This window comes from Elephantulus edwardii, unplaced genomic scaffold (genome assembly GCF_000299155.1).
Source record: "Elephantulus edwardii isolate Elephantulus edwardi_28Jun2011 unplaced genomic scaffold, EleEdw1.0 scaffold00057, whole genome shotgun sequence".
NCBI lineage: Eukaryota > Metazoa > Chordata > Mammalia > Macroscelidea > Macroscelididae > Elephantulus > Elephantulus edwardii.
In genome coordinates this window covers 13,365,006-13,392,085 of record NW_006399807.1, presented here as the reverse complement: position 1 = coordinate 13,392,085, position 27,080 = coordinate 13,365,006, and the positions used below count along the sequence as shown (strand labels likewise).

General features: G+C 40.3%; 1 protein-coding gene across 1 annotated transcript in view; it reads left to right on the top strand.

Moving 5' to 3' along the window:
* The first annotated feature begins 1,193 nt into the window (after positions 1-1,193).
* SCYL3 (SCY1-like 3 (S. cerevisiae)) overlaps positions 1,194-27,080 on the top strand; it is a 47,414-nt gene continuing 21,527 nt past the window's right edge. The window contains exons 1-2 of the mRNA XM_006887459.1: positions 1,194-1,281; positions 15,653-15,867. Coding sequence (XP_006887521.1) covers positions 15,703-15,867 — 165 coding nt within the window. The 5' untranslated portion in view covers positions 1,194-1,281; positions 15,653-15,702. The remainder of the gene's footprint in view (positions 1,282-15,652; positions 15,868-27,080) is intronic.

Below are 27,080 nucleotides of genomic sequence, written 5' to 3'. Positions count from 1 at the left end.
CACATTTTGTTATAATAATTTGCTTTGTCTTTTCAATCTGCTCTTTGAAATTTATCTCTTTAATTTCTACATCTCTTCTCCTTGTATTGACGTCTCCATGCTGTAGTGCAATTTTCAGGGTCTTTTATGACACCCACTTTGTTGCTGAGTTTTTTCTTTCTCCTCTTTGTAGTGACCCTTTGCTCACTTCGTGGATGATTCATTACTTATTCATTGCCGATATCTTTTAAAAAAAAAAAAAAAAAACAAAGAAAAAACCCTACAAACAGCGACTTTACACATGAGCAACACCAGATGAACTGAAAAGGAATCTAACTGACTACTTCTATGAAAGGAATCAGCTCAGTATCTGCAGTCAAAAACAGGTCAGGTGCTGACTGTGGAACAGATAATCAATTTCTTATGTGTAAATTCAAACTGAGTCTGAATACAATTATAACAAGTCCATGAGAGGAAAAAAAAAAAATTGAGTCTATCCTATCTGAATTTCAAAATCATCATTAAGTTTGAAGCCTGGAACAACAATGATCAAAGACCAGATGAGTTGTGGGATGACATCAGGGATGTCATCCATGAAGAGAGCAAAAGGTCTTGATTATATATGTAATGTTATAATTCCCAGTAAGTGTGGTTTCGAGATATTCTGTGTCAAAGGCTTCAACTGGAACCAAAGAGCCTGGCTAATATCAGCTGTCATTCGAAGGACGTTGACCCATACAAAGCAGCCAGCCAATCAGGACTGCAGAAGTAGATAACGTCATTTTCCTGAACGTCCTCACTGTTTTCAAGCATCTTTCACCACCTGACCCCTATTGGCTAAATGCTATCAGGGGCCATTTTGGATTCAGGCGGAAATAAAACTAAAACTGAGAAACAAAAAGCCTAAAAGCAAAAACAAGACACACTTGTACCTTCAGCCAGAATGTTCCTATAAGAAAACGTCTGCACAGATTAATTTACCTACTTGGAGCAATCAACAAAACTCGGGACCGGCGCCGGTGCCCACACTCAAGATGGCACCCTCCTGAGGATCACCTGTGTGGCCGCTCTAGCTCGGTTCCGGGTTCGTTTGCCTCATTGGTGGTGTCAAAAGGCCGAAGACTGGCTTTCTGTCCCATTTCCGGACCAACTCTATGGTGTCGGAGGGACTAGATTGTAGAAGACTGTGGCTCTAGTGACTAAAAGTCTCAAGGGGGAGGCAAGGGTGGTTGGTGTCAACACGGGGCGAAGAGGGCCCCGGAGCCACTACCCTCTGCACCGCCCCCCGTCGCCCTCTGCCAGGTAACAGGAGCCGCGTCCTCCGACAGTGCGGGACGGGGCCGAGGGGAGGGGGCCAGGCCGAGAGGAGGCGGGGGGGTCGGAGGGGCGCGCTCGGCTCTCGGGGCCGCGCACGGGCGGGCACGGGGGCGAGCTCGGCCCTGCGCCGGCTGCCGGTTGAGCTGGGCTCTCGGCCTCAGCATACCCCGCTCCCTGCCGGATCGCTGGCCTTCCTTTCAATCTGGGCTTCGCGGAAGACCCCCCTCCGCACCCTGGAGCCGCACTGGCGGCCGGAGATACCGACGCAAGCGGGGTCATCGGGTCCCGCGGTGAGGTGTGGAAGGTGAGGGACCGGAGAAGCGAGATCGCTGCCCCCGACCCTGAGAGGATGGGGGGCGGTCACGATCTCGGACCCCTGTCCGCCCCGCTGACCTCACTCCCCGCGCTCAGGCAACCACGGCTGCATTGCCTTGGCCCTGGGGTCCTGGGCTCGCCTTGGGAAGGCGACTTCCTTCGTGATCCCAGGCAAGAGCAAACTCCCTCGAGGCCTCGCTGGCTCTAGACCGCTTTTAGCTTTTTAGAGTAAAGATTAAGTACAGTTCTCGCAAGGGCATGCTTATGAAACCACGTGGATACTCGAAGTCCAGTCCTGAATTTTGTGATCACTCTTAACTGCTGTTGTAAGACTTTGTGCGCATAGCCATATAAAATCGTTAATCTTAGCAGAAAGCATACTTACTACTTTTGATCCATAAAGTCTTTCTTGTGCATTGCATATTCCCAGTGATTGATAACGCTGAGTTCAGTACAGGGATGATAGCCCTGAAACATATCGAGTTTAAAGGGTTCAGCGGATAGTAGAATATCACACAGTGCAGAGTGTCCTTAGAGCCCATAAAGCACACTCTTTGGAGTCCCCTAGTTAGGGAGTTCAGACGGTACAGTACTTAAATCAGCTGATTGCCAACTGAAAGGTCCCCTCTAGGTGTTGCTTCTGTAAAGATTAACCGCCTTGGAAATCTGTCACCAAGTTCTGTGTTCAGTAGTGTTGTAGCAAGTGAGAATGGAGTAGGGAGTTTAGTTTTTGGTTTGGCTGAGAAAAGAACAGAGATATTTCCCCAGATGTTTTTTAGTTGAATGCATGGATTGCACAGCGTCCTAGACACTGGTTCTGAATACACAGGAGGCAAGAAAACATTATGTGCTGCCCAAGAAAGATGGAGGAAGCTAGGGGAGTCGGTTTTTAAGAGAATATGAATTGACACAGTAACTTGAACAGCAGAGTTTGTGAGGATGGCATGGGGCAGGGTTTCTGTTGTACAAGGAGTCAACAGCATCTAACAGCAACAAATGAGGCAGATTGAAGTTAGAGACTGCCACGTCAGCATTTTATTATAGAAAGGGGAGATCATATATTCTGCAAAATACCTATACCGTGGTGTTAAAATGTCTTTTTTCTACTTTTATTCCAGAGCTACTCAGTGAGATTTTTTTCCTTTTCACCCTTACTCTTAAAAGCAACGAAAAAAACATTTTGTAAGTCTTAAGTGTTACGGTTTTATATTTCGGTAGATTAATTTCATTGCAATTACTATTTTTGAAATCTATGTTTAGATCAACACTGTCCTATCAGCCCAAATTTGGGCAGGTGGTGGGAATCCACCAGTTTCTGGAAGGGAGAAAGGTGGGCAGCTCTCTGAGTTTATAACCTCTCAAAACCTGAAGAGTGGAGAACCATGAGTGGATTCCAACTTGGTGATTATTAGAGTTTTTTTGAGATTCACGCTTTTTAGATAATATAGTGTATGAGAGATTAAACACTAATGCTTTTGAGATTCTCCTAAACTGTAATCAACAGACAATTTTAACCTTTTTATTGTGCTTTCATTGTAAGTTTACAGAGCAAGTAATATCCCATTCAGCCATTTGTCATGCTAGGAGAGGCGCAGAGAAAGGGCAAGACCTGTAATATGATGCAGTGCCTGTAGCAATCGACTTGAGCATGTTAGAGATGGTGGAGATGGCAAAGGATAGGGCAAGGTTCATATCTGTGTTCATGGAGTTTCTGTGAGTCATGGATGACTGGACAGCACCCAGCAACATTCATCTGTGGCAAGCCAGCTGGTCTGATAGAGCCTGGTGAAACCCTTAAGACTGTGGTCCTTAGAACATAAGAAGAACAATATAAAAAGAAAAGTAAAAGAATAATAATGATAATAATAAAAAGAAAGGTATATACTAGACATAGAATATAAGCCCATTACTCTGTCAACATTAACATGTTTCCAAACAATGAAACCTTTGGTTTTGAATTCTTTTAAGAAGTCGAATCATCTCTTCTTATATTTTAAGTGATATTCTTTAGAGTCCTATTCTCTAAATTATTTTTCTCAACACCTAAATTAATTAACTTTGTTAATAAATATCCTGAGTGGTACAGATTAAGCACAGAGCTGCCAATAGAAAAACTGGAGGTTCAGGCCCCCGAACCCCCCCCCAGTTGCCTCAGAAGAAAGGCTTGTCAATCTCCTTCTGAAAAGCAGCCATTAAACACCCTGTGGAGCACGGTTCTAATCTTGCTCACCTAGGGTCGCCTTGAGTTAGAATTGATTTCATGGCAACTGAAAACAAGAGTACACTGCTAAGGAAAATAACTAGGACGTGTGATGGCCTAGTGATAAGGAGTTGTGTTGCCTACTCAAAAGCAGTAGACTCATAGTCACCAGCTGCTCTTCAGGAGAAAGATGGCCAGTGTCCTGCTGTGCAATTTACAGCCTCTGCAAACCCATTAAAGGGTTAGCTGCTTTGTCATTTCCAGCTCAATGGTATGTAACAACAAGAAAAATTGCTTGTTTTAATGTCTTCCCAAAGCTTTCATACCCTTTTAATGATCTTGTTATGATATTTATCATATTAAATAAAAGCTTGACAGATGTTGTAAGACACGGTGTTCCCACAAGAAGTGTCTTGCTCTTGAAGAATGAAGTAGGTGGATTGACACAATGACTGCAGCAATGGGCTCACGTATATCAGAGATTGTGAAGATGGCACAGGATCGTACAGGGTTCATATCTGTTGTTCCTGAGGTCTCTGTGAGTCATACTCAACTCGATGGCACCTGACACCCTTATCATTACCTTAGCTGACTGCCATCTAGCCAGGCACTGCTCCTGAATCCGGGTAACTCATCTTTTCTCCTTGGAAGATTAATGTGTATCATAACTAAATGAGCTGAAATTTCTGTAAAGAAATTTTTCATTTATTTGCAATTCTTTGTTCTCAAGCTTTCACTTGGTTGCATGGTGATTTTTGTGGCAGAGAGAGAAGGAAGTTAGATTAGTTTCAAGTGTACCTTTTCCCCCTCCCCATCAAGAAGTAAGCATTTTATTTAGTGTTGTTGTTATTAGGTGACATTGAGTTGAATATTACCATATGAACAACAGATCTGAACCCTGTCAAGGTAAGAGCTAAAAACTTTAATGCTCTTTATGGTTTATCACTTACCTGCCTCTGCCTTCCTTATACACCTCATCCACGCCTCATGACCTCCTTTGTTTTCCTGAATTTTCACTTGCTGTTTTCTCCACTTAAAACTTTCTTTCCCAGTTTTTAGCTCAAACGTCTCATGTTTCAGCCTTACTTACACCTTCCCCTTTCTCTTATTCTCTAACTTGTAATCTCTTTGCCTTCCACTAGACTGTAAGCTTTGTAGATAGGAACCATGGTGTGAGCCTTTTAAAGATATTCTCCACAGCAGCTAGAAGGCAGTGTAACTGTAGTTGATTTTCATTGGCACTTTTAAAAAAAAATTGACTGTGCTCTAGGTGACATAGCAAATTAGTTTTCTAATCAGTAGTTCATCTACACACTGTTCTGAGATAGTGGTCGCTGTCGTCACAATCTATGTTTATTCCCTGAATTTGTTTCTATTTGTCCCGTTTCCCTGTACTCTCCTGCTCTCTCATCTTTGGTTTTGGGCCAAGTATTGCTCTTTTGGTTCAATATAGTTGATTGTTTTAAAGAACACATTCTTTATAGTGTTGTTGTTTGTTTTCCAGTCTTCTCCTGAGCTCTGGTGGCCTAGTGGTAAAAGTTGTGCTGACAACCTGAAGCATATGATTTGAGTCCACTCCACAGAAGGAAAATTGGCATCTCCACCTGTTCAGTTTACTGCCTCTGAAAACCCACTAGAGAGTCAGCTCTGTGGCTCTGCCAGTTCAGTTGTACACAACAGTAACAACAACATAGCCTTTGAAAGGTGACCTCTGGGAATGCCTTCAGTTTCTAGTTAGAAGATTGTATCGAGCAAGTCTTGGGAGTTTGTCTACTTTATTTTAGGAGAAAGATGGGTAGTCTCCTCCTGTGTGATTTATTGTTGTTGTTATGTGCCGTCGAGTCATTTGCGACTCATAGTGTGATTTATAGCCTCCTGAAAACCTCTGGAGGGTCTGCTGTGAGTCTGTTCTGACTTGGAGGTCTTTGTGGTCTTGATCACGGCAGTTGGTAGTGGTCGCTGGCCACCATTTCCTCCTTCTAATCTCTGTTTAGAGGAGGCTATAGTTCTTGTAGGCGAAGTCCTTTGGATGGAATTTTGCATAGTCTTTTTCTTCATTCTCATTTGCTCCAACTGAGAAGAGGCCAGTGGTGACTTCTTAGATGGCTACTCAAAAGCTTTCCTTCAAAAGCACTTTCTTCAAGGAGTTGTCAGGGTTTAGCTGGGTTGCTGGCTGTTCCAGTCTCCAAATCTTTATCTTTCTCCTTTTCTACAGCATGCCAGAATAAACTACCTTTCCCTGATTTTTAGTAAAAAAAAATTACTTCAAGCCAGATTTACTTTTTGGTCAATCTATTTAGTACTATTCAAGTTCAAAAGCATTAATTCTCCTATCATCCTTATTCATAGGAAGCAACTGAAAATACTCAATCAGATGCACCTTTGTCTTAGGCATGTGCATATGACATACTTATTTTGGAGAGGTCCATGACAGCAAACTTCCTCAATGCAACATGTCTTGATTTCTTAAAAAAAAAAAGGATGGTGAACATTATCTTTACAAACTTTGTTTGCTAGTTGACCTAGATGTCCTCTCACACTATTATCCTTGGCCTTCAAGTCCAGTGGTTCAGGCCTATCACCCTCCAGATTCTTCCAGTTTGGGAGTTATTTTGCAGATGCATAATTACTCCACAGCATGTACCACAGTGTGCTTATCCATTCATCTGTTGATGGGACGTAAGTTTTTTCTGTCATTTTGTTGTTGTGACTTATGCTACAATGAACATGGGTTGCACTGTCGCTGGCATAGCTCTTAGTTCTCTAGAATGTATACTTAAGAGGGGATTGCTGGGTCCTTTTGTGTTTCTGGTTCTGCCTTTTACTTACAGTGTTTTTTGTGAAGATTTTTTATTTTTAATTGTTGTGTACCGTCGAATCAGATCTGACTGGCACAGGAAGAGATTGCCCAGCTTTTTCCAGCAGAGCATCTGGTGGATTTGAACCTCACACCTTCGGGATTGCAGCGCAGCTTCTTTCCACTAGGCCATCAGAGCTCCCTGAGGATGTATCATTTTGCATTCCTTAGAAGTGAATGAGTTCCAGTTTTCCCACAGCCTTGTTAGCATTTGTTCCCCTTTTTGATCCGTGCCATTGTGGCTGGAGTGGGGATGGTGGGAGGGAGATCTGATTATAGCTGTGGTCTCTCACCCTGATGATCACTAGCTTCTTTCATATGTTTGTTAACCTGCCTAATGTCTTCTTTGGTGACTATCTTTCCATGTTTTTAAATTGGGTTGTATGTCTTTTTGTTGAGGCATTGAAGTGTTCTGTGAATTTTGTCAAAGATTTATTGTAACCATTTTTTTCCCCAGTTGATAGATTCTCTTGTTATTCTTCTTGACATGTGTGTCAAGTATATGTTGTTGACTTAACCTTTAACTTATCCCTTCAGTCTGATTGATAGGTTTTTGAGGCAAGATTTGCCTCAAAAAGAGTAATTTTTCTGGAGAATAGTATGTTGAGTAAAAAAAGTAAAAAAGAAATACAAGACCACCAAGAAGAATTTCACACACAGAACAAAATATTGTTGGTTGCTAGGGAGAGACATCCACTAACTAGAGAGTTGTTGCTCACCATCGAGTCCAGCATAGTTCATAGCGAAGGCTTTCTAAAACAATCGTCGTTTATCAAAGTTCATAGAGTTTCCAGAAGCATGTTGTTTAGGAAGAAGATGTCACTCCTGCTTCCAAACCTGTCTTGAACTGGGAGCTCCACCAAACACTATCCACCATGCCTAACCATTATAGTATTTGACACACCAGTGGCACAATGTTCAGCATCACAGCAACCCTAGGATACCTTAGTACAGCATATTGACAGAAGAATGCTGTACCACTTAGAAGAATGTTCCTCCAAAATATAATAACAGCTGACTTTTAAATACAGAGGCCAATAGATCCTGGGGGACTTTGAGGACTCCTGTTGTTAGCTTTTAGGTGTTTGGGTTTGTTGTTTGTTTGTTTTTAATAGTGGTTCTTGTTCTATAAGGTTTTAATGTTTTTACTGAATATTAAATCAGAGCTGCTCACAACAACAACAACAACAAAAAATTCAGAGGCCAACAAGGTCAAGGTCTTGTTGACTCTAAACAAGAGGCTTAAATAAAAACCAACCATGTAGTATGTTTTTGTTATGTTTTGTTTGTGCTCTTGAGTCACCTGCAGTGTAGAGAAGCGTTTACTCTAGTGAAGTGAAAGGCCATACAGAATATGGGAGAATTGATTACAACGGAACCAAGAAAAGGGGAGACACTGAGGAAAACAGGAGAATAAATGACAGCTGCTGCAAAGCCTATAACATACACAGTCCTGCAGGAGCAGTAACAGCTAGTAGTAATTTGTGAGTAGATGTTGTTGTTATTGTTATGTGCCATCGAGTTGCTTGCAACTCATGGCGACCCTATGTACAACAGCCCTAAATTCTGCTCTGTCTTGTGCCAAATGTACTGGCTCTGACACACTCATCCTGATTACTCCAGTCCCTGTATCAGTCCACCTCATAGAGGGTCTTCCCCTCCTGTGCCATCCCTCTACCCTCCCAAGCATGATGTCCCTCTCCAAGGACCTGTCTTTTCTTACAACATGTCCAAAGTATGTCAGATGAAACCTCAGAATCCTTGCCTCCAAGGAGCAGCCTGGTTTAACCCTCTCTAGGATGAATCTGTTTGTTTTCTTGGCAGTCCATGGTACCTTTAATACTCTTCTCCAACAAACACCACAGCTCAAAGGCATCAATTCTCCTTCTATCCTAGATACTTAGGTAAATATTCCCATTAAATAAATGAAAGTTATTGGTGTATAGCTGCAAATACATATCGGTATGTATGTATTTTTACACACATATTTGTAAATGTTACACGTATTCTTGTAAATATAAAAGAGCACATAGGGGGACAAGATATAGAAACTATTTAGATATCAAGAACTACTGGATTTGAAGATGACGGATCATAGTCTGGGGTGACATCTAGGTCAATTGGCAAAAGATAGTTTGTGAAGATAATGGATAAAATGCTAAATTGGCCCAAACTTTGTCTAAGAACTTTAACTAAGAAGAAATAGCATATTAGCAGCAAACTGAAAGCAAAAGGATGCCATGATCAGTGCTGTGGCAAGCAGGAATTTGGCAAGAACAGAGGTAGCTGGTTGGCAGCAGGAGAGTAAACACTAGGGGAGAAGCTTAAACCAACACTAAATCAGTTGCGGTGGAGTCTAACAATTTATGACAGCCCTTTGTGTACAGACCAGAACTGCTCCTTAGGGTTTTGTTGGCTGCAGTTAAAGCAGCAAAGTGTCACAGCACCACGCAGTGGGTTAGGTTAGTGTTGTTGTGTACAATCGAGTTGGAGCGCACCTATAGCTGACTTTCTGGTAGTTTTTCAGAGGCACTTAATCACATGGAAGGGAAATGCCCATCTTTTTCCCTTGGAGCAACTGGTGGATTTGAACTATGTGCCTTTGGGATTGCAGCCCAGCTCCTTACCACTAGGCCACCAGCTTTTCCTTTAAGTTAGGAGAGAGGAACAAATTATTTATAGATCCAGGCCATAGTCTTCGCAGTTGCTTGTTATGCATCAGAGAGCTGGACAATGACTAGGGATTAAAGAAAGAATTAATGCCTTTGAACTGTGGTGCTGGAGAACAGTGGTGCTGGAGAACAGTGGTGCTGGAGAACAGTGTTGAATATACCATGGACTGCCAGGAGAACAAACAAGTTCAACCTAGAGAGGGTGCAACCAGGCTGCTCCTTGGAGGCAAAGATTCTGAGGCTTTGTCTGACATACTTTGGGCATATTGCAAGGAGGGGGACATCATGCTTGGAAAGGGAAGAGGGACTGAGAAAGAGACCATCAATGAGATGGATTGATGCAATGACTGGGGTAATGAGGGTGGGTGTGTCAGAGACAGTGAGATTGGCACAGGACAGAGCAGGGTTCAGGGCTGCTGTACATAGAGTTGCTATGAGTCGCAATTGACAGCACATAACAACCACCACCACAAACAGTTTAAAGGGACACGTTATCGTCCTGTATCTGAAGGCTTTAGGAAGCCGGGTTTCCAAATCACTTTCCTCACTACCTCACCTGATGGCCTTAGAATCAGTCAAACCCTTTTACTTGAAGCAGCTCAGGTGCGTCTGTGCCTTTGAATTGTTTTGTTGGTGACGAATACTGACATGTATCAGGGGCTGCTAAAGGAACAAATCTTTCTTGAAGGAAGTGTACCCTACAAGCTGCTTTGAAGATGAGGATGGTCTCACAAACATTTGGCATATTATTGAGGCAGGGGTACAATCCCTGGGAAAAACTATTGTGCTTGGTTAGAGGGTCAGTGGGAAAGAGAAGTTCCCTCAGCACTGTGGATTGACAAACTGGTTGTAACTGTGGGCTTAAGCATTACATAGATTGTGAGGATGGTACAGGATGAGGAAGTATTTTGTTGTTTGGTAAATAAGAGTTGTTGTGGTGTTCTTATTAAGTGCTGTCTAGTCAAGTACAACCCATAGCAACCCTATGAACAAAAGATCTGAACCCTATTCTATCCTGCGTTACCCTCACACTTCCCTCACACGAGAGCCCATTACAGCAGTCACCTTGTCACTACCTGGTTGAAGGTCTTCCTCCACCGATCCTCCACCCTTCCTAGCATCATGTCCCTCTCCAAGGAATAGCCCCAACTATGTGAAGCAGAGCTTCATCATTTTTGCCTCCAGAAAGCACTCTGGTTGTATCCTCTTAAGACATATTTGTTCTTTTGGCTGTCCATGGAATGTTCAGGACTCTTCTCTAACACCACAGCTCAAAGGTATCAATTCTTCTTTCATCTTCATTCATTGTCCAGCTCTCAAATGCATAGCAGGTGATTGGAAAGACCATGGCCTGAATCAGACAAACCTTAGTCCTTTAAGTGACTTCACTACTCCTCAATAATTTGGAAAGGTCCCTAACTGCAGATTTTTCTGAGTTCGATGAGTCTCCTTATCTTCTGACTGCTAGTACCAACAGTGTCAGTTACAGAGCCAAGTAAGATAAAGCTGCTGTGAGTTGGAGCTAACTCGATGGCATCTGACCACAACATTCTTAAGATAAATTGCTAGGTACATAATTCAGTGAATGTACTGCAGAACAGTTCTTACCCTCAGAAATTCTTAGATTCTGAGAAACTTATGTACACACACATACACACTACCCATAGCAAACTTCTGTTAACATTTTAGTATATTTATTTTAACTTTTTAAATGTATATTTTAAAAATAACTTTATATATTTAATATCTCACTTTATTAATATTTTCTATAATTGATTAAAATGCTAAATTTAACATAGTTAAAGTGTAGAATTTTATAAATTTTGGTGTTTCTGTTATCATCATCATAATCAAGCTAATAAACAGATCCATCTCACAAAATTTCTTCATGGCCCTTTGTGGTCCTACCCACACTCATGACCTTCCTCCCTGCTCCCTGCCTCATCTCAGGCATTTCATGGTCTGTTTTCTATCACTGTGATAGTTAATATTGCTTGCCAACTTGACTTGGTCATGTTTCTCAGTATTGTGTAATTATCCTCCATTTAGTGACTTGATACAAGGAATATTTCTGTATGGTGTGGCTTGACAAAACTCAAGTACTCTTTTTTTTTATACAATGGAATACACCTTTTTTTTATATTGGTTTGCATGCAAATATTGTATACATTGTGTTTCACTCTTTCTTCAGTTCACATTGTTTCATATTATCATTTGCATACACTGTATTTTATAAATTTATCTTCATTGATGATGACCACTATTATCCCACCTTTTCACGTCCCCACTGGTTCTTTCCTCTTTGCTTTATTCCCTTGCTCTGCCCACCAAACTCTGGAACCCCCATTCCCACCATCAGCCCCTTTCTTTCTTCCCTCCCCTTCTGCCCCCCCCCCTTTTCTGGAAGCAGGAATGGCATCCTCTTCCTAAACAATGCCTCCGGAAACTATGAACTTTGATAACTGTGTGAGTTCTAGTTCTAGAAAGGCTTCAGGTCTTTTGTTCATAGAGTTGCTAGGAGTTGTGCCTGACTCGAAGGCAATCAGCACCTTCTCCCTTTGGACTTGTGTGCACATCTTGCTAGTAATCTTTCTGTTTTTACAGTATTGGTCTTAATGCCCACGTACTCCTTCTTGATTCCAAATCAGGCTCATAATTATCTAACCTTCAGTTTTGGGGATATGAGCCAACAGACTGCCATCAGACCTGTTGGTTTTGGGTTTACCAGCCCAGCCCCTCTGTAAAGTCATAGGTCAGGAAAAGTCTCCAGTCTGACTTCTGACAGAATTAGAACTTGGCCAGCCTCCACAACTATATAAGCCATTTGCTTGAAATAATTTTCTATTTATTTATATAGTCATGTACCACCTGACATCCATTTGTACTATGACTGATGGAGTGTGTGTGTGTGTGTGTGTGTGTGAGAGAGAGAGAGAGAGTGCGAGCGAGTGTGCTCTGGTGGTCCTCAGGGAGTTGTAGTACTAACCCAAAGGCCAAGTCTCTCTCAGGCTGTTGGAATCCATCAGTCACTCTGCAAACAACTGACAATCTCCTCCTATGTACTGTATTTTTTAATTGTGATTTTAGAAATAAGTTTATAATTGTGTTTATGCTTTGACTGTAGGCAACATCATTCAGTTTTGTGTATCACATGTCTGTTGACTATTGTAATTTCTGTGTTTTATTTCTAAAATGTCATGAAGAACATCATAGCTCCTAAATACAGTAGAATCAGTGCTAATGATAGTAGAAACAAGAGGCAAAGGAGAAATATGGTTTGGAAGTGAAACAAGAGGTTCTTAAACAATACAGTGGTAAACACTGTTACTCCCAATTTGGGTATATGCCCATAATGTCCAGTTTCACAATGTCCTGTTTCATGGATATTGATCAGTACATGACTGTATACACTTAACTGGCTTAGCTTCTTTAGAGAACACAGCCTATGGTAGTAGCTACTATCGATTATATATGGAATCTGGTGGTATGAGGGTTAAGTGATTGGTTGCTAAATGAAATATCAGTGGGAGAAAAGACCTGATCATTTGCACCCATAAAGATTTCAGCCTAGGAAACTTGTGTAGTCTTACAGGGTTGTCATGAGTTAGAATTCACTTAATGATACACAGCGGTATAGTTTGTGTTGCCTAGAATTTGATGTGTATGTGTATATGTGTTTTAATATGAAATGATGTAGTTTTGTAATTATATACTTAGCATTATTTAGGATGACTGCACCTTTTTCTCATCTTTATCACCATGTGTATTTCTTCACTGAGCTGTTTCACTTCATATTCACATGTTGTTTGCTTGGTGCAGGTAGACATTTTATTTGTTAACATGTTTTTTGTACTTGTTAAAATGTTACCACCTTGTGCTATTTTCTTTTACAATTTAAAGTAGTTTTATACAGAGAGAAGTTTTAACATTTTTGAATGTTGTCCTCGTTGTTATGTGCGGTCTAGTCGTTTGCGACTCATAGCAACCCTATGTACAATAGCCCTAAACTCTGCTCTGTCCTGTGGCCAATCACACTGTCTCTGACACTCCCATCCCGATTACCCCAGTCACCGAATCAATCTTCCTCATAGAGGGCCTTCCACTCCTGCGCTGTCCCGCAACCCTCCCAAGCGTGATATCCTTCTCCAAGGACCGGTCTCTCCTTAAAACATGTCCAGAGTATGTTAGACGGAGCCTCAGAATCCTTGTTTGTTTTCCTAGCAGTCCATGATACTCTCAATACTCTTTTCCAGCACCACTGCTCAAAGCATCAATTCTCCTTCTATCCTCCTCGGTCATTGTCCAACTCTCTGATGCATAACAAGTGATTGCAAAGACAATGGCCTGTATCAGATGCACCTTAGTCTCCAGAGAGACACCGTTGCTCTTCAGTACTTCGGAGAGGTCCCTAACAGCAGACTTTCCCATGGCAATATGCCTTTTCATTTCCTGGCTACTGGTGCCAAGAGTGTTGACTGTGGAGCCAAGCAAACTAAAGCTGTGAAGAGTCTAAATCTCTTCAACATCCATCCTGATGCTGCCAATTGGCCCAGTGGTGAGAATTTTTGTCTTCTTGACATTGAACCTCAATCCATATTGGAGGCTGCAGTCCTTGACCCTCTGCAGCAAGCGCGTCAGGTCCTCCTCAGTTTCAGGAAGCAGGGTTGTGTCATCTACATAACGCAGATTGTTGATAGATCTTCCACCACTCTTGACCCCACATTTCTCCTCATAGAGCCCAGCCATGCAATCTAGATGCATTGATAATAATGGGTGACTGGAATGCAAAAGTTGAGAACAGAGTATTTGGAAAACATGGACTTGGTGACAGAAATGGAGCTGGAGAGAGAATGACTGGATTTTGCACAATCAATGACTTATTCATAGCAAATACGTTTTTTAAGAGACATAAACACAGGTTATATACATAGATTTCACCTGATGGTATGCATAGGAATCAGATTGATTACATCTGTGGAAAGAACCGCTGGAGAAGCTCAATATCAGTGCGAAAACTAGGCCAGGAGCTGATTGTGGAACAGACCACCAACTTCTCATTTGCAAGTTCAAGCTGAAGTTGAGGAAAATTAAACCAAATCCACGACAACTGAAATATGACTTTGAGTCTATCCCACCTGAATTTCAGAACCATCTCAGGAACAGGTTTGAGACCTTGAACACTAATGAGCAGAGACCACACGAGCTGTGGGAGGATATCAAGGGTATCATCCAGGAATAGTACAAACGGTCCTTGCAAAGACAGAAGAGGAAAAGAAGACCAAAATGCATGTCAGAAGAGACTCTGAAAATTGCACTGGAGTGCAGAGAAGCCAAAGCACAAGGAAGAATTCAAGATACTAAAGAGCTGAACAGAAGATTCCAAAGGGCAGCCCGGGATGACAAAGTAAAATATTACAATGAAATGTGCAACAAGTTGGAGTCAGAAAATCAAAAGGGCCGAACTCGCTCAGCATTTCTTAAGCTCAAGGAACTGAAGAACAAATTCAACCTCAAGTTGCTATAATGAAGGATGCTTTCAGCAGAATATTAAATGATTCAGGAAGTATTAAAAGAAGATGGAAAGAATATACTGAGTCACTGTATCAAAAAGAATTGGCAGACACAGAAGAATTTCATGGAACAACATATGAGCAAGAGCCTATGGTGATGAAAGAAGTTCAGGCTGCTTTGAAGGAAATGGCAAAAAATAAGGCCCTGGGAATAGATGGTATACCAATTGATATATGTCAGCATTTTTGAATAGTGAAGTTTTTTTAAGATTTTCCTTTAGATGAGATAGGATATATAGAATGAGTGAAGAATTACAGATTTCTTTCTTACTGCCTTTATTCATGGAAAGGAGGCTTGATGTTAGTCAGTGTGTGACTTAACTGGTAACTGAAAGGTGTTCAGCCACTTTGTGAAAGGGAGAGAGATGAGGCTTTCTCTTGTAAAGATTTATAGTCTCTGAACTTGCTGGAAGTTCAAGCTGATTTAATGGCAGTGAGTTTGGTTTTTGGTTTTGGTTTCTGCATTGAAAGTTTGAAATGTGTATATCAGGAAAAGATAAAGGCAGTGATTGCCTCTGTTAAGTTGATTAAATGTTTTTTTTCTTGACCACTGTGACTTATTCATTGGTAAACATTGCTTATAACTTGCTGAGCATTTACTATTTTTATTGACAAATGACCTAATTTAGGATGATTACAGAAATTGGTAGGTTCGAATGGTTATGTATGGGTACATTTTGATTGTCAGCTTGCTCATGTTACAGGCGGATCTAACATTTGCACATTCTTCATATTTTTTTAGGTCTGCTCAGCTTTGGAGAGGAGCTACAGAACAGCCTCACTGTATAAGGCATGGGATCAGAGAACAGTGCTTTAAAAAGTTATACACTGAAAGAACCACCATTCACCTTACCTTCTGGAGTTGCGGTTTATCCAGCTGTCCTGCAAGATGGCAAATTTGCTTCAGTGTTTGTGTATAAGAGAGAAAATGAAGACAAAGTTAATAAAGCAGCCAAGGTAACAAAATAGGTGACTATAATTCGTATATTTTACCATCGTGTTTTCTTCTATTTAAAATTGCCTCTGAAAACTCACTATGGGTTGTTCAGACTCAATGGCGCACAATAACAACATCAGCATTGCTTAATTTTAAGAAAACTTAAGTGGATATTTTTGGGTTTAATTTTTAAAGATGATTTTAAAGATTATTTCAGAGAAGTACTTTCAGGGGTTCATCAGCCTCTATGGTTCCATACAGTCTAGAGTCCTACCCTTCTCCCCTTTTCATTCTTTATTATTTAGCAAGAAATTAAGGGAGACAGACATGGCTTATACATGAAGGGTTAAGGTAGTTCAGCTACATTGTGATTAAAAATGATAGAAGGATTAACAACATTCTGAGTAGTGTGTTGGACATGAGAATAAAAATAATAGATCTTAGGAACTTAAAACTTTTTTTTTCTTTTCCTGAGACATTATGATGCTCTAAAAGGAATGCTTGCCTGGGAACCAAGGACCCTTGGGCTCTGGTTCTTGTTGGGGCACCTTTGACAGATTTAGGTGCTGTGGAGTTGAGTATGACTCATAGCAACCCTATGAACAATAAATAGATCTGAACCCTGTCCTGTCCTTTGTTGTCCTCACAATCTCTGACACACTCTAGCCCATTGCTGCAGTTACTATGTCAGTCTACCTGGTTGAGGATCTTTCTCTCCTTTGCCATCCCTCTACCTTCCCAAGCACGATATCCTTCTCCAAGGAGTAGCCTCTCCTAGCAACATACCCAAAGGATGTGAGATGAAGCCTCCCCATCTTTGCCTCCAAGGAGCACTCGGGCTGCACCTTCTCCAACATCCTGTCAACACTCTATGAACAATAGAAGACCATAGTGACAGGTCATAAGCTTTGGCAAAAGGACCTTCTAGCTGCCATCATTTAATTGCTTTCAGCAGAAAAATTCAGATATAAACTTTGGCCACAAAGCAGTGTAAGAAATAGTTGACATTCAGCAGACCTTTTGTTTTATCTTCAGCCCAATAACTATAAACAGTAGCATACTTTTCTTGTTCATGAGTTAGGATGACTTGTTTCTAACCAGAATTTATTAGTAATGGAAAATCTCAGAATCTGGTTCCTGTGTGCTATGATTCAGGTGTTAATTTTGGGCTTCATGACAAGTAGAAACTTGCAAGAACGATTCCTTAGTTTCTATACCGCCTAGTATTCTGGGAATAGGTATATAGATGGTACACAGATCACTGCTCACTGTCTCCCAGGATTCAGTCTCCTCTGCAGGAAGGTTTAGGTTTCTGTGTAGGAGGGTTGGTCAGCATACTGGCGAACCTGCATGTGTGAGCATGCCACAAAAATCGAAGCCGTGATTGCCATATTCAGTGTGCATTCTATTTATACTGTTGTTCCTCATATTGTCATTTTCTTTTTGTTTTGCTCCCTCCTAAACATTTCCCATTTACAACTCTTGTTTATTGTATTAATCAACTTTCATACATTCTCAACTGTTTTAGAATTGCTGTGTTATTTCCCTAATGACTAAATGATATTGATCATCATTTTCATGTGCTTGTTGGCTATTTCAAATCATTGACCAGTTTTTTTAACTAGATGTCTTTTTGTTTCATTGTTGAAATTTTATGTGTCTTTTATAGTTGTTGGGCGCATAGCTGATAGCTGATTCCTTCAGATTCTCTCCCACTTGTAGGTTCTCCTTTTTTGTTTTCAGAACACAACAGAACTCTTCACTCCTTCTTCATTCTGTATTTCATTCTTGTTTATGGTTCAACCTCCAGGCAGTGGGTTTTGACAAATTTTACTTCTCTCTGTGTCTCAGATTTGCCTGCTAGGCTGAGAAAGAAGATTTCTCTGATCTGTACCCTACCTTAGATACCTCGGTTATTGTGTTTTATTTGGTGAAATTTATTACTTTATTCACTGTCATCTATAAGCTTGTAAGTGGATTCAAGTTATAGATGGGAGTATTGAGAAACTTACTGTTTTGGTTTATTTTTAATTCTCAAATTCCATAGTAAATGAGAGATAGAACAACAATTAAAAGTTAAATCTCAAAGGCTTGAATTAATTCTTTAGATAGGTGATTCATAACTGATTCCTGAAAAATGGGATAGTTTCTATTCAGGGCGGGAATCTCATGATCTCTGAGTGAGCACATAAGCTCTCATTGCTGGAGCCAGCTCGTAGCTGATTCTCCAGCGGGTTTTTTGAGGCTGTCAGTGACATGAGAGGAGATTGCCCGTCTTTCTTCAGTGGAGCCGCTGGTGGAGTTGAACCTCCACAGAGGTGCTCTTTGTGGAGTAACAGCCCAAGTCCATACGGACTATGCCACCAGAGCTCCCTTTGTGTGGACACAGATAAATGTTTATTTTATACTACTGTTCTGTCAATTTTATTTATATATGTTGTTGAGAATACATACCACAGAACATAAACCATTGATTAAAAATGACATTATATTCTTCCACTTGTACAGCCATTCTTAACCTCCTCAGATTGGTTCCTTTTTAATTAACATACATTCGCTGTCTCCTAAGGCTCCTGTTATTGGTTTGAACTGGTATTTTGATTGTAAAAGAACATAGTGTTCAAAGCAGACCTTTTTGACTAGTTAGGCTAAGGTATTTTTTTATTTTTAAGAAGACTTCATGAGATAATTTTGGTTTAAAGAAGGAATGAAATGCATTAGGTAAATTTACTGTCAGGGACCTGTCCAGAGTACTGAGAAACAACGTTAGTCTAGAGAACAAGATGTGCCTGATCCAGGCCATGGTCTTCACAGTCACTTGATATGCATCAGAGAACTGGATGATGGTGAAGGATGACAGAAGAATTGATGCCTTTGAGCTATGGTGCTGGAGAAAAGTCTTGAACATACCATGGACTACCAAGAAAACAAATAGGTCTGGCTTAGAGAGGGTGAAGCCAAGTTTCTCCTTGGAGGCAAGGATTTTGAAGCTCTTCCTCTCCTACTTTGGACATGTAGCCAGAAGGGACTGATACTAGGAGAAGGATATCATGCTCAGAAGGGTGGAGGGAGAGTGCAAGAGAGAAAGACCCTGGATGAGATAGATTGATATAGTAACTGGGGCACTGGGGATAGGTGTGCCAAAGGCAGTGAAACTGGCTCAGGACAGGACAGTGTTCAGAGCTGCTATATATAGGGTTGCTCTGAGTTGCAGGCAAGTTGACAACACATACCAGCAACAAGGTTTTTATTGGTTCATTTTTTGAAAGTAGATGTACAAAACTTTCTTCTTAGTATTTCTTAGTTTGGAGGCTCTACAGAAATCTATTGGAATACCAGTGACTTCATTTCTAACATACAAACATCATAGCAGCAAGCAAGCCATTACAGTACAGTAAACTTACAGATGGATGTGTGTGTGTAAATACGACAATTTATAGTTCATAAATTTTTGTTCAATTTCATATTTTCTTGATTATTTATTGTTTATTGAAGTTCCCATGGAGGGGAATAGCTTCCACTTTTAAAAATAGTAATACATAATACATTATTGGTACTGTTCCCAGAGTTAGCAAAATTTGTGATTAATAAACTTAAAACATTGGGAAAGCAATCCACTCAGAAGACCCTCCTGGAACCCTCTGGCAAAATAGACTGTGTGAGGCAGACTTATATAAAAATTATGCCAAGTCTGATTTCAGAACTCTCATATCATCCACTAACCTGTATTTTTCCAAGGAGGTTCTTTGAAAGCTTTGGCACTAACTGCGTATTGTGAAAATGAGACCTGGTGTTACATTGAAGATTTTTTTTTCCTGAGTCAAATCTTCATCAGCCTTCACTCAACTTAATGATTAGGTTACAAGGCTTGTGCAGCATCCAGTGTACTGTACAGGGTGAATTCCAGGGACTTAAGGTCACAGTGTGTTCTGCAAACCAAAAGGCCATGCATTTCTGGCAGTTCAAATCCCCTAATGGCTGAGAGGGAGAGAGATGGACTGTCTCCTTCTATTAAGATTTATAGCCTTGGAGACTCAGTGGAAGGTTTATGAGTTGGAACTTATTTGACTGGACTTGATTCAACAGCAGTGAGTTTTGCGTTTAAGTCACTTTTTTTGGAAAGCCTAGGTGGATTGTTAGAAACCACTCGAGAACATTAAGGTAAGCTGTAGATAAAAGATGAAACTGTTATTATCTGGAGTAGGAATTTTGGACTGAGTATCTTTTACATTACTCAGGTTGTAATTTTCAGAATATGAAGTGTAGCTGGAAATAGAATCAACCTGAGAAGAAAACCTGCAGATTTAACCTTCCCTCCTATGTTCAGATACAGAATTGTCTTTCATTAACCTGCTAAGAATACAGAGTAAAAGGAAAGAAAGAGTATTCCTTATTACTGTTTTTATTGTTATTTGAGTCTCATTTCAGGAGTCCTTGGCTGACTCAGTTATGCTGTGGACTACTAGCTGAAAGATTAGCAGTTTGAATGCACCGAACAGTGTCTTGAAAGACTGGGAATCTGTTTCCAAAGGATCACAACCTTAAAACCCACATGGAGCATAGTGCTACTCTGAACACACATGAAAACCTCGGACTCATGTCATTTAGTCAGAACTGACTCATAGCTGACCCTCTGACTGGCTTTCTGAGGTTGTAAATCTCCTCAAGGATGGGAGGAGATTGCCCATCCTTTCCCTTTGGGACTGCTGGTGCATTTGAACCACTGGAGAGATACCACCTCTGAATGAGCAGTGTAACTTTCTATAGACTGTGCCACCAGAGCTCCCTGTGAACATCTACCCGGGATAACGAGCAGTTGTAATTTCAGGTAGTCAGACTGGAATGATGCTCCACAGGGTCTTCACTGGCTGATTTTTCAGATGTAGATTTCTGGGCCTTTTTTAAGAGATACCTTTCAATGGGAACTGATCATCTTGCCTATTTGCATTACCCAGGAAATGTCAATTAGATATAGAGCCCACTTTAGTCTTACAAAGTTAAAGGCTGTGATGGCCTAATGGATAAGGAGTTGCCAACTCAAAGGCAAACAGTTCAAATCCACCAGCTGCTCCATGGGAGGAAGATGGACAGTCTCCTCCCATGCAATTTACATCCTCTGAAAACCTACGGGAGGGTCAACTATCAGTTGAGCTACTCAATGACTATGAGTTGAGTTAGCCTGACATAATATGATCTTAATTTTAAAAAATTTTAACTGCCAAGACCCTTTTTCTAAATAAGGTATCATTCTGGAGGCCCTGAGTAAATGTGAATGTTGGAGTGATACAGCAATTCCCCATGGCATATAAAACGAGTTTACCTCTGAGCATTCTTAAGATCTGTAGGTGGTATAAGATCAAAGACTACATCCTTTAGTATGGATTATAGCTCAACATAAAAATCTTCACAACTGGACCAAAAGGCAGCATCATAATTAATGGAGAAAAGAGTGAATTTGTCAGTGATTTCACTTGAACTCTGATCGCCAACTTCATGGAAGCAGCAGTCAAGTAATCCAATGAGGTATTGTTGTTTGTTGTTGTTATGTGCCATCGAGTCGCTTGCGACTCATAGTGACCCTATGTACAAGAGCCTTAAATGCCGTTCTGTCCTGTGCCAACCTTGCTGTCTCAAACACATTCATTCCCACCACTCCACTCACAGAATCGATCCATCTCATCGAGGGTCTTCCTCTCCTGTGCCATCCCTCCACTCTCCCAAACATGATGTCCCTCTCCAAGGACCAGACCCCAGACCCTCCTTGCAACATGCCCAAAGTGTGTCAGATGAAGCTTGAGAATCCTTGACTCCAGGGGACATTCTGGCTTCACCTTCTCCAGGACAAACCTGTTTGTTCTCCTAGCAGTCCATGGTATGCATTGCATAAGGAAAATCTGCTGTCCAGAGACCCCTTCACAATGCTGCAGGTAGAGCAAGAATGTCGGGTTAAAGACTAATGTGTGCCTAGTTGAAGTCATGATTTTTTTTCAGCTGCTTCATATGCTTGTGAAAGTTGGATGATGAATAATTAAGATCAAAGAAGAATTAATGCCTTTAACTTGTGATATTGGCAAATAGTATTGAATATAACATAAAGTGCCAAAAGAACATAATAATCTGTTTTAGAAAGAAGTAAATATGTATTCTGTGAGTCAGGAATGACATTGTTTCACATTCTTTAGGCATATTATCAGGAGTGACCAGTTCTTGGAAAAAAAATCTTCATGCTTGGAAAGGTAGAGGGTCAGTGAAGGAGAGGAAAACTCTCAAAAGACTTGGGATAATAATAGTAAACAATGGGCTAAACACAGCGGAGATTGTGAGGATAGCCAGGATCAAGCAGCATGTCCATCTGCCACTCTGGCACCTAACAACAATAGGTGGCACAAAAGGAGTCCTCATAATGTGACAGTTAAGCATGTAGCTGGTCACCAATAGATCTGTGGTTTGAACCCACCATCTGCTCCATAGGGAGAAAAAATAGACAGTGCTTCTGTGAAGATTGTTTCTTGGAAACCCAATCAGGCAGTTCTTCTTTGTCCTATAGGGTTGCTGTGAGTCATAATCAACTTGACAACAAGAAGTTTGATGATTTTTGGGTTTGTTTGAGGTGGTACAGATGTTCAGCTACTAACTTAAAGGTTCATATTCTTACTCATCTGCTGTTACTACAGAAGAAAGGCTTGATTTTCTGCTATGTAAAGGTTGCAACCAAGAAGACCCCATGGAATGTTTCTACAGTGCCCAAACTCACGGTCTCTGTGAATTGTTACTAACTTAAAGACAATATATTTATTTAGCTTGGTTTAAACATTGTTTTAGCTTATTCTGAATGTTTATTGGTGCATCTTCACAGTCATTCAGTTCAAATTATTTTCTACTTTTTGATTTTTTTTTAATACTTCACTCATCATTCTTTATAAGTTTTTTTGTATAATTTTCACATTATTTGTTATTTTCCTAGAGATCTTTTTGTTACTGATTTCTAATTTAATACCGTAGTGGTTTGAAACTACCCTCTTCTTGATTTGTACCTATTTAAAGGATCTAAAATTGTTTTATAACACACCATATAGTCAATTTTAGTGAATGCTTTGTGTGCACTTGTAAAGAATTTGTATTCTGTAGTTGTAGGATGTAGTGGGTTTTGGGGTTTTTTATTATTAAAAAGTATTTCATTTTAATGTTTCTCTGGGCTTCTTGGCTATGTTTTTCTTTGTTTTAAAGTTTTTCCAGGGGTTGAGGACATGTAAGCAAGCCTTTCATAATTTAATTATAGTTAATAGTGTACCACTTCACATAAAATGCAGAAGCCTTGCAATTATGGTCGTTTCCATACCTAATTTTCTTTAGTTATGGTTGACGATGTATAGGCATATGTGAACTATATTGTAAAGCATACCTGCTGACAGATTTTCTTACTTTATTTCAGTTCTTTCACTTTTCTCTTCATTTCAGAAGGATATTTTTGTTACAGGATTTAGGGTAGATATTTCCTTTCAGGATTTTAAAGATGTCCTCCCACTATCTTTTGGTCTCTGTATTTTCTTCTAAAAATTATTTTATGTTTCATTCATATGAACTGTGTTTTACACAATCTTTCACTTACATTGTATTTCATACCCTCACTCATAAGTACTCTGTTTCATATATCCAGTCACTGTCATATTATCACCCTGTCTCTTTGAGTCCCATTGAATCTTTCCCATTCCTTCACCACCTCCCCCATCCCCGCGGCCTCTATATTATTTGATAGATCTGCAGTCATTTGGACTATTGTTTCCCTCCATAAATTATGTTCTTTTTCACTAGCTGCTTTCAAGATTTTTTTTCTTATCTTTTGTTTTTACTGGGTTGTTGATGTACTTTGTCATAGTTGTCTTTGAATTTATCCTATTAATGTTTTCTGATATTCCTAAATCTCTAATGTATCTCTAATATATGTCCAAATTTGGGGGATTTCCAGCAACACTATAAATTTTATACCACAATATTTTTTGCTTTTGTTTTTGTGACTCCCAATTACATGTGTTTGACTTTGTGTATTTATCTCACAAATTCTGGAGCATATGTTTATTTTTTTTTTTTCTCTCATCCTTCTTCTTTACATTTGATGATTCCTGTAGATCTAATTTTAGGTTCATTGGCACTTTCCTCATCTTTATTCTATGCAGTGGAGGCTGTTAGGCTGATGTGTGTGTCCCTCAGGTGCTCTGGGGGAGAGATTCAAAGCCAGTGGACAGTCACCCTAAGGCAGAATAGACCAGGGAGCACTGTCTTCTGTGTGTGTGTCTGTCTGTCTCTCTGTCTCTCATTCTCTCTCTTTCTTTCTTTCTGATGGCCACCTCCCAGGAATGTGTGTGTGCTTGCGCCCAACCACACCAGACTGTGTCTCCCTCCATAAAGAAACTCCAAGAGGCAGGCCTGTAGGCCCCCAAACTTGTACTGCACCCACTGTACCCACACAGGGCCTGTTACCCCTCTGTTACCCATCCTTATCTCGGCCATGGCAACTTCCAGGTACTGCCTAGTTACTGCATTTTTCACTTCTAAAATTCCCATTTAGTTATTTTTTTATAATTTGTACTTTTCTGCTGAGAACTTTGTTTCATGGCTATTACCTTTTACCTCTAGAGGAAAGGTTAGCCTAGTGGCTTTAAATTCTCTGGTAACTCTTAACATCTGGGTGGATCATCTCATGATTTACATTATTGATTGCATTTTCCATGAACAGTTGGTTCCTTTTCCTGGTTCTTTCTATGTTGAATAATTTTGGGGTGCATCCTGAATGTCAGTTGTATCAACTCTTGGTTCTGTTCTCATTTTCTTGAAAGTAACTTTATTATGTCTTTGTTTTTTATTATGTCCTTGGAGAATGACATCATGCCCAGTGGAGGGACAGTAAGGGTGGTTGGGCAGTAGAGGTTGGTGTGTCAGAAATAGTGAGAGTGGCCCAGGACAGGGAGGGGGTCAGAGTTCAGAGTTGCTGTATGTAGGGTTGCTGTATGTTGCAGGTAACTCAGGTGATGGCCGGGTATGGGCCCGACGCTACAGCGCCATTCATTTTCAGGGCTAGTTGATTCGGCAGGTGAGTTGTTACACACTCCTTAGCGGATTCCGACTTCCATGGCCACCGTCCTGCTACTATATTGGTTGTTTTTTTTTATTTAAGGCTCTTGTTTAGAGTCAACAAGACGTCAGGGAGGGCCTTTGTGTTTAAAAGTCAGTTGTTATTATATTTTGGAGGAACATTCTTCTAAGTGGTATAGCACTCTTCTGTCAATATTCTGTTCTGAGGTAAGCTGGAGTGCTGTGCTGCTGAACCTTATGCCATTGGGGTGTCAGATTCCATAATAGTTACCCACGGTCGACAGTGTTTGTTGGAGCTCCCAGTTTAAGACAGGTTTGGAAGCAGGGGTGGCATCCACTTCCTAGACAACATGCCTCTGGAAACTCTGTGAACTTTGATAAATGAGATAGTTCTAGAAAGGCTGAAGATCTTTTGATCATAGGGTCAATATGAGTTGTGCTCGGCTTGCTGGCAATTAACAATAACAACTTTATTAATATTATTATATTATTATTATTAATTTTAACAGACAGTCATCTGTTAGGCCCGGGCCTGAAGTTCTCAACTACTCTATTCCTTCCTTGTACTTAATGAATCAAGTCTCAGAATTTTCTTTTGTTCATTTATGCCTATTCTTTTTTAAAAAGTATAATTTTTTTTTCCTGTTGGCAATCCATGATTTTTTTTTATTTAATAATTTTAATGAACATTTACAGAGAATTTGGATTTCCATTCATTCATGGCTGCACTTCTCTAAGCTGTGGTATATTCACACAATGGAATACTATGCTGCATTGAAAAACAAGGAACTCGTTCAATATTATTCAAAATGGGTGAGCCTGGAGGACATTATGCTGAGTGAAATATCTCAGTCGCAAAAGGACAAATACTGCATGGTGCCACTGCTGTAAAAAAGTATAATTTTTAATGCAACATATATATATTTTACAGCATATTTTTCCTATTTAATTTTTCCCCACTCATTCATTGTTGCACATTTTCCTCCCTGCCCACACCCCGTTGACTTTTCTCTTTGAAAAGAAAAAAAAAATTCTTTCATTGTTATACAGTCCCCTCCCCACCAAGTCTACAGTCCACTTTACTATACATTTCTTTTTCTAGAATCTAGTCATGAAAATAATACCTAATCATATATTCCTTTTAAACAATTCTCTCCTTCATCTGTTTCAATGCAGTACACATTATTTATCCCCTCTTTTCTTAGGTTCCCCCCAACCCCAATGTCAGTCCCATTTTACAGCAGCGGCACTGTGCAGTATATTTGTCCTTTGTGACTGAGATATTTCACTCAGCATAATGTCCTCCAGGGTCACCCATTTTGTTTAATAGTTCATAGGTTCCTTGTTTTTCGGTGCAGCCTAGTATTCCATTGTGTGAATATACCACAGCTTCTCTATCCATTCGTTTGTTGAAGGGCACCTGGGTTGTTTCCAGTTCTTTGCTATTGTGAACAAAGCAGCAGTAAACATGGGTGTGCATCATTTATACCTATTCTGTGTGTGGTTGGCTCAGAGATGAGTCTGAGAATTACCTGGGAATTAGGGAATCTCCTTGGACAGCTTTATTCCCTCCAGAATATCTTCTTCATACCTCATTTTGTTCCAGTTCGTCCCAGTGACTGGCTAGAAAGATGACAGTGTTTCTCTTTTAGCTTACATGGGTAACACAACTAAGACCTATCTTCAGGGCATAGACATGAGGTGGAAAAAATCTCCAAATCAGAAACCTTACTCCCATAAATGTCACTTCTCCCAGGTTTTGACCTTTTGCCATAATTTTCATGATTTTGTTTACTTTTCAGAATCTTCAATTATTGTGCAGTTTGTTGGGGTTTTTTAAAAATATTTAATTCAGAATTTACTACGCTGCATTGAAAAACAAGGAACTCATGCAATATTATTCAAAATGGGTGACCCTGGAGGACATTATGCTGAGTGAAATATCTCAGTCACAAAAGGACAAATACTATATGGTGCCACTGTTGTAGAATGAGGCTGACGTTAGGGTCGGGGTAAGACTGAGAAAAACTGGATAAATTATGTTTACTGCGTTGAAGCCGACGAGGGAGAGAATAGTTTAAAAGTAATATATTTTAGGGCATTATGATTATCATAAGAGTCCGGAATGAGGGTTGCAGAGTGG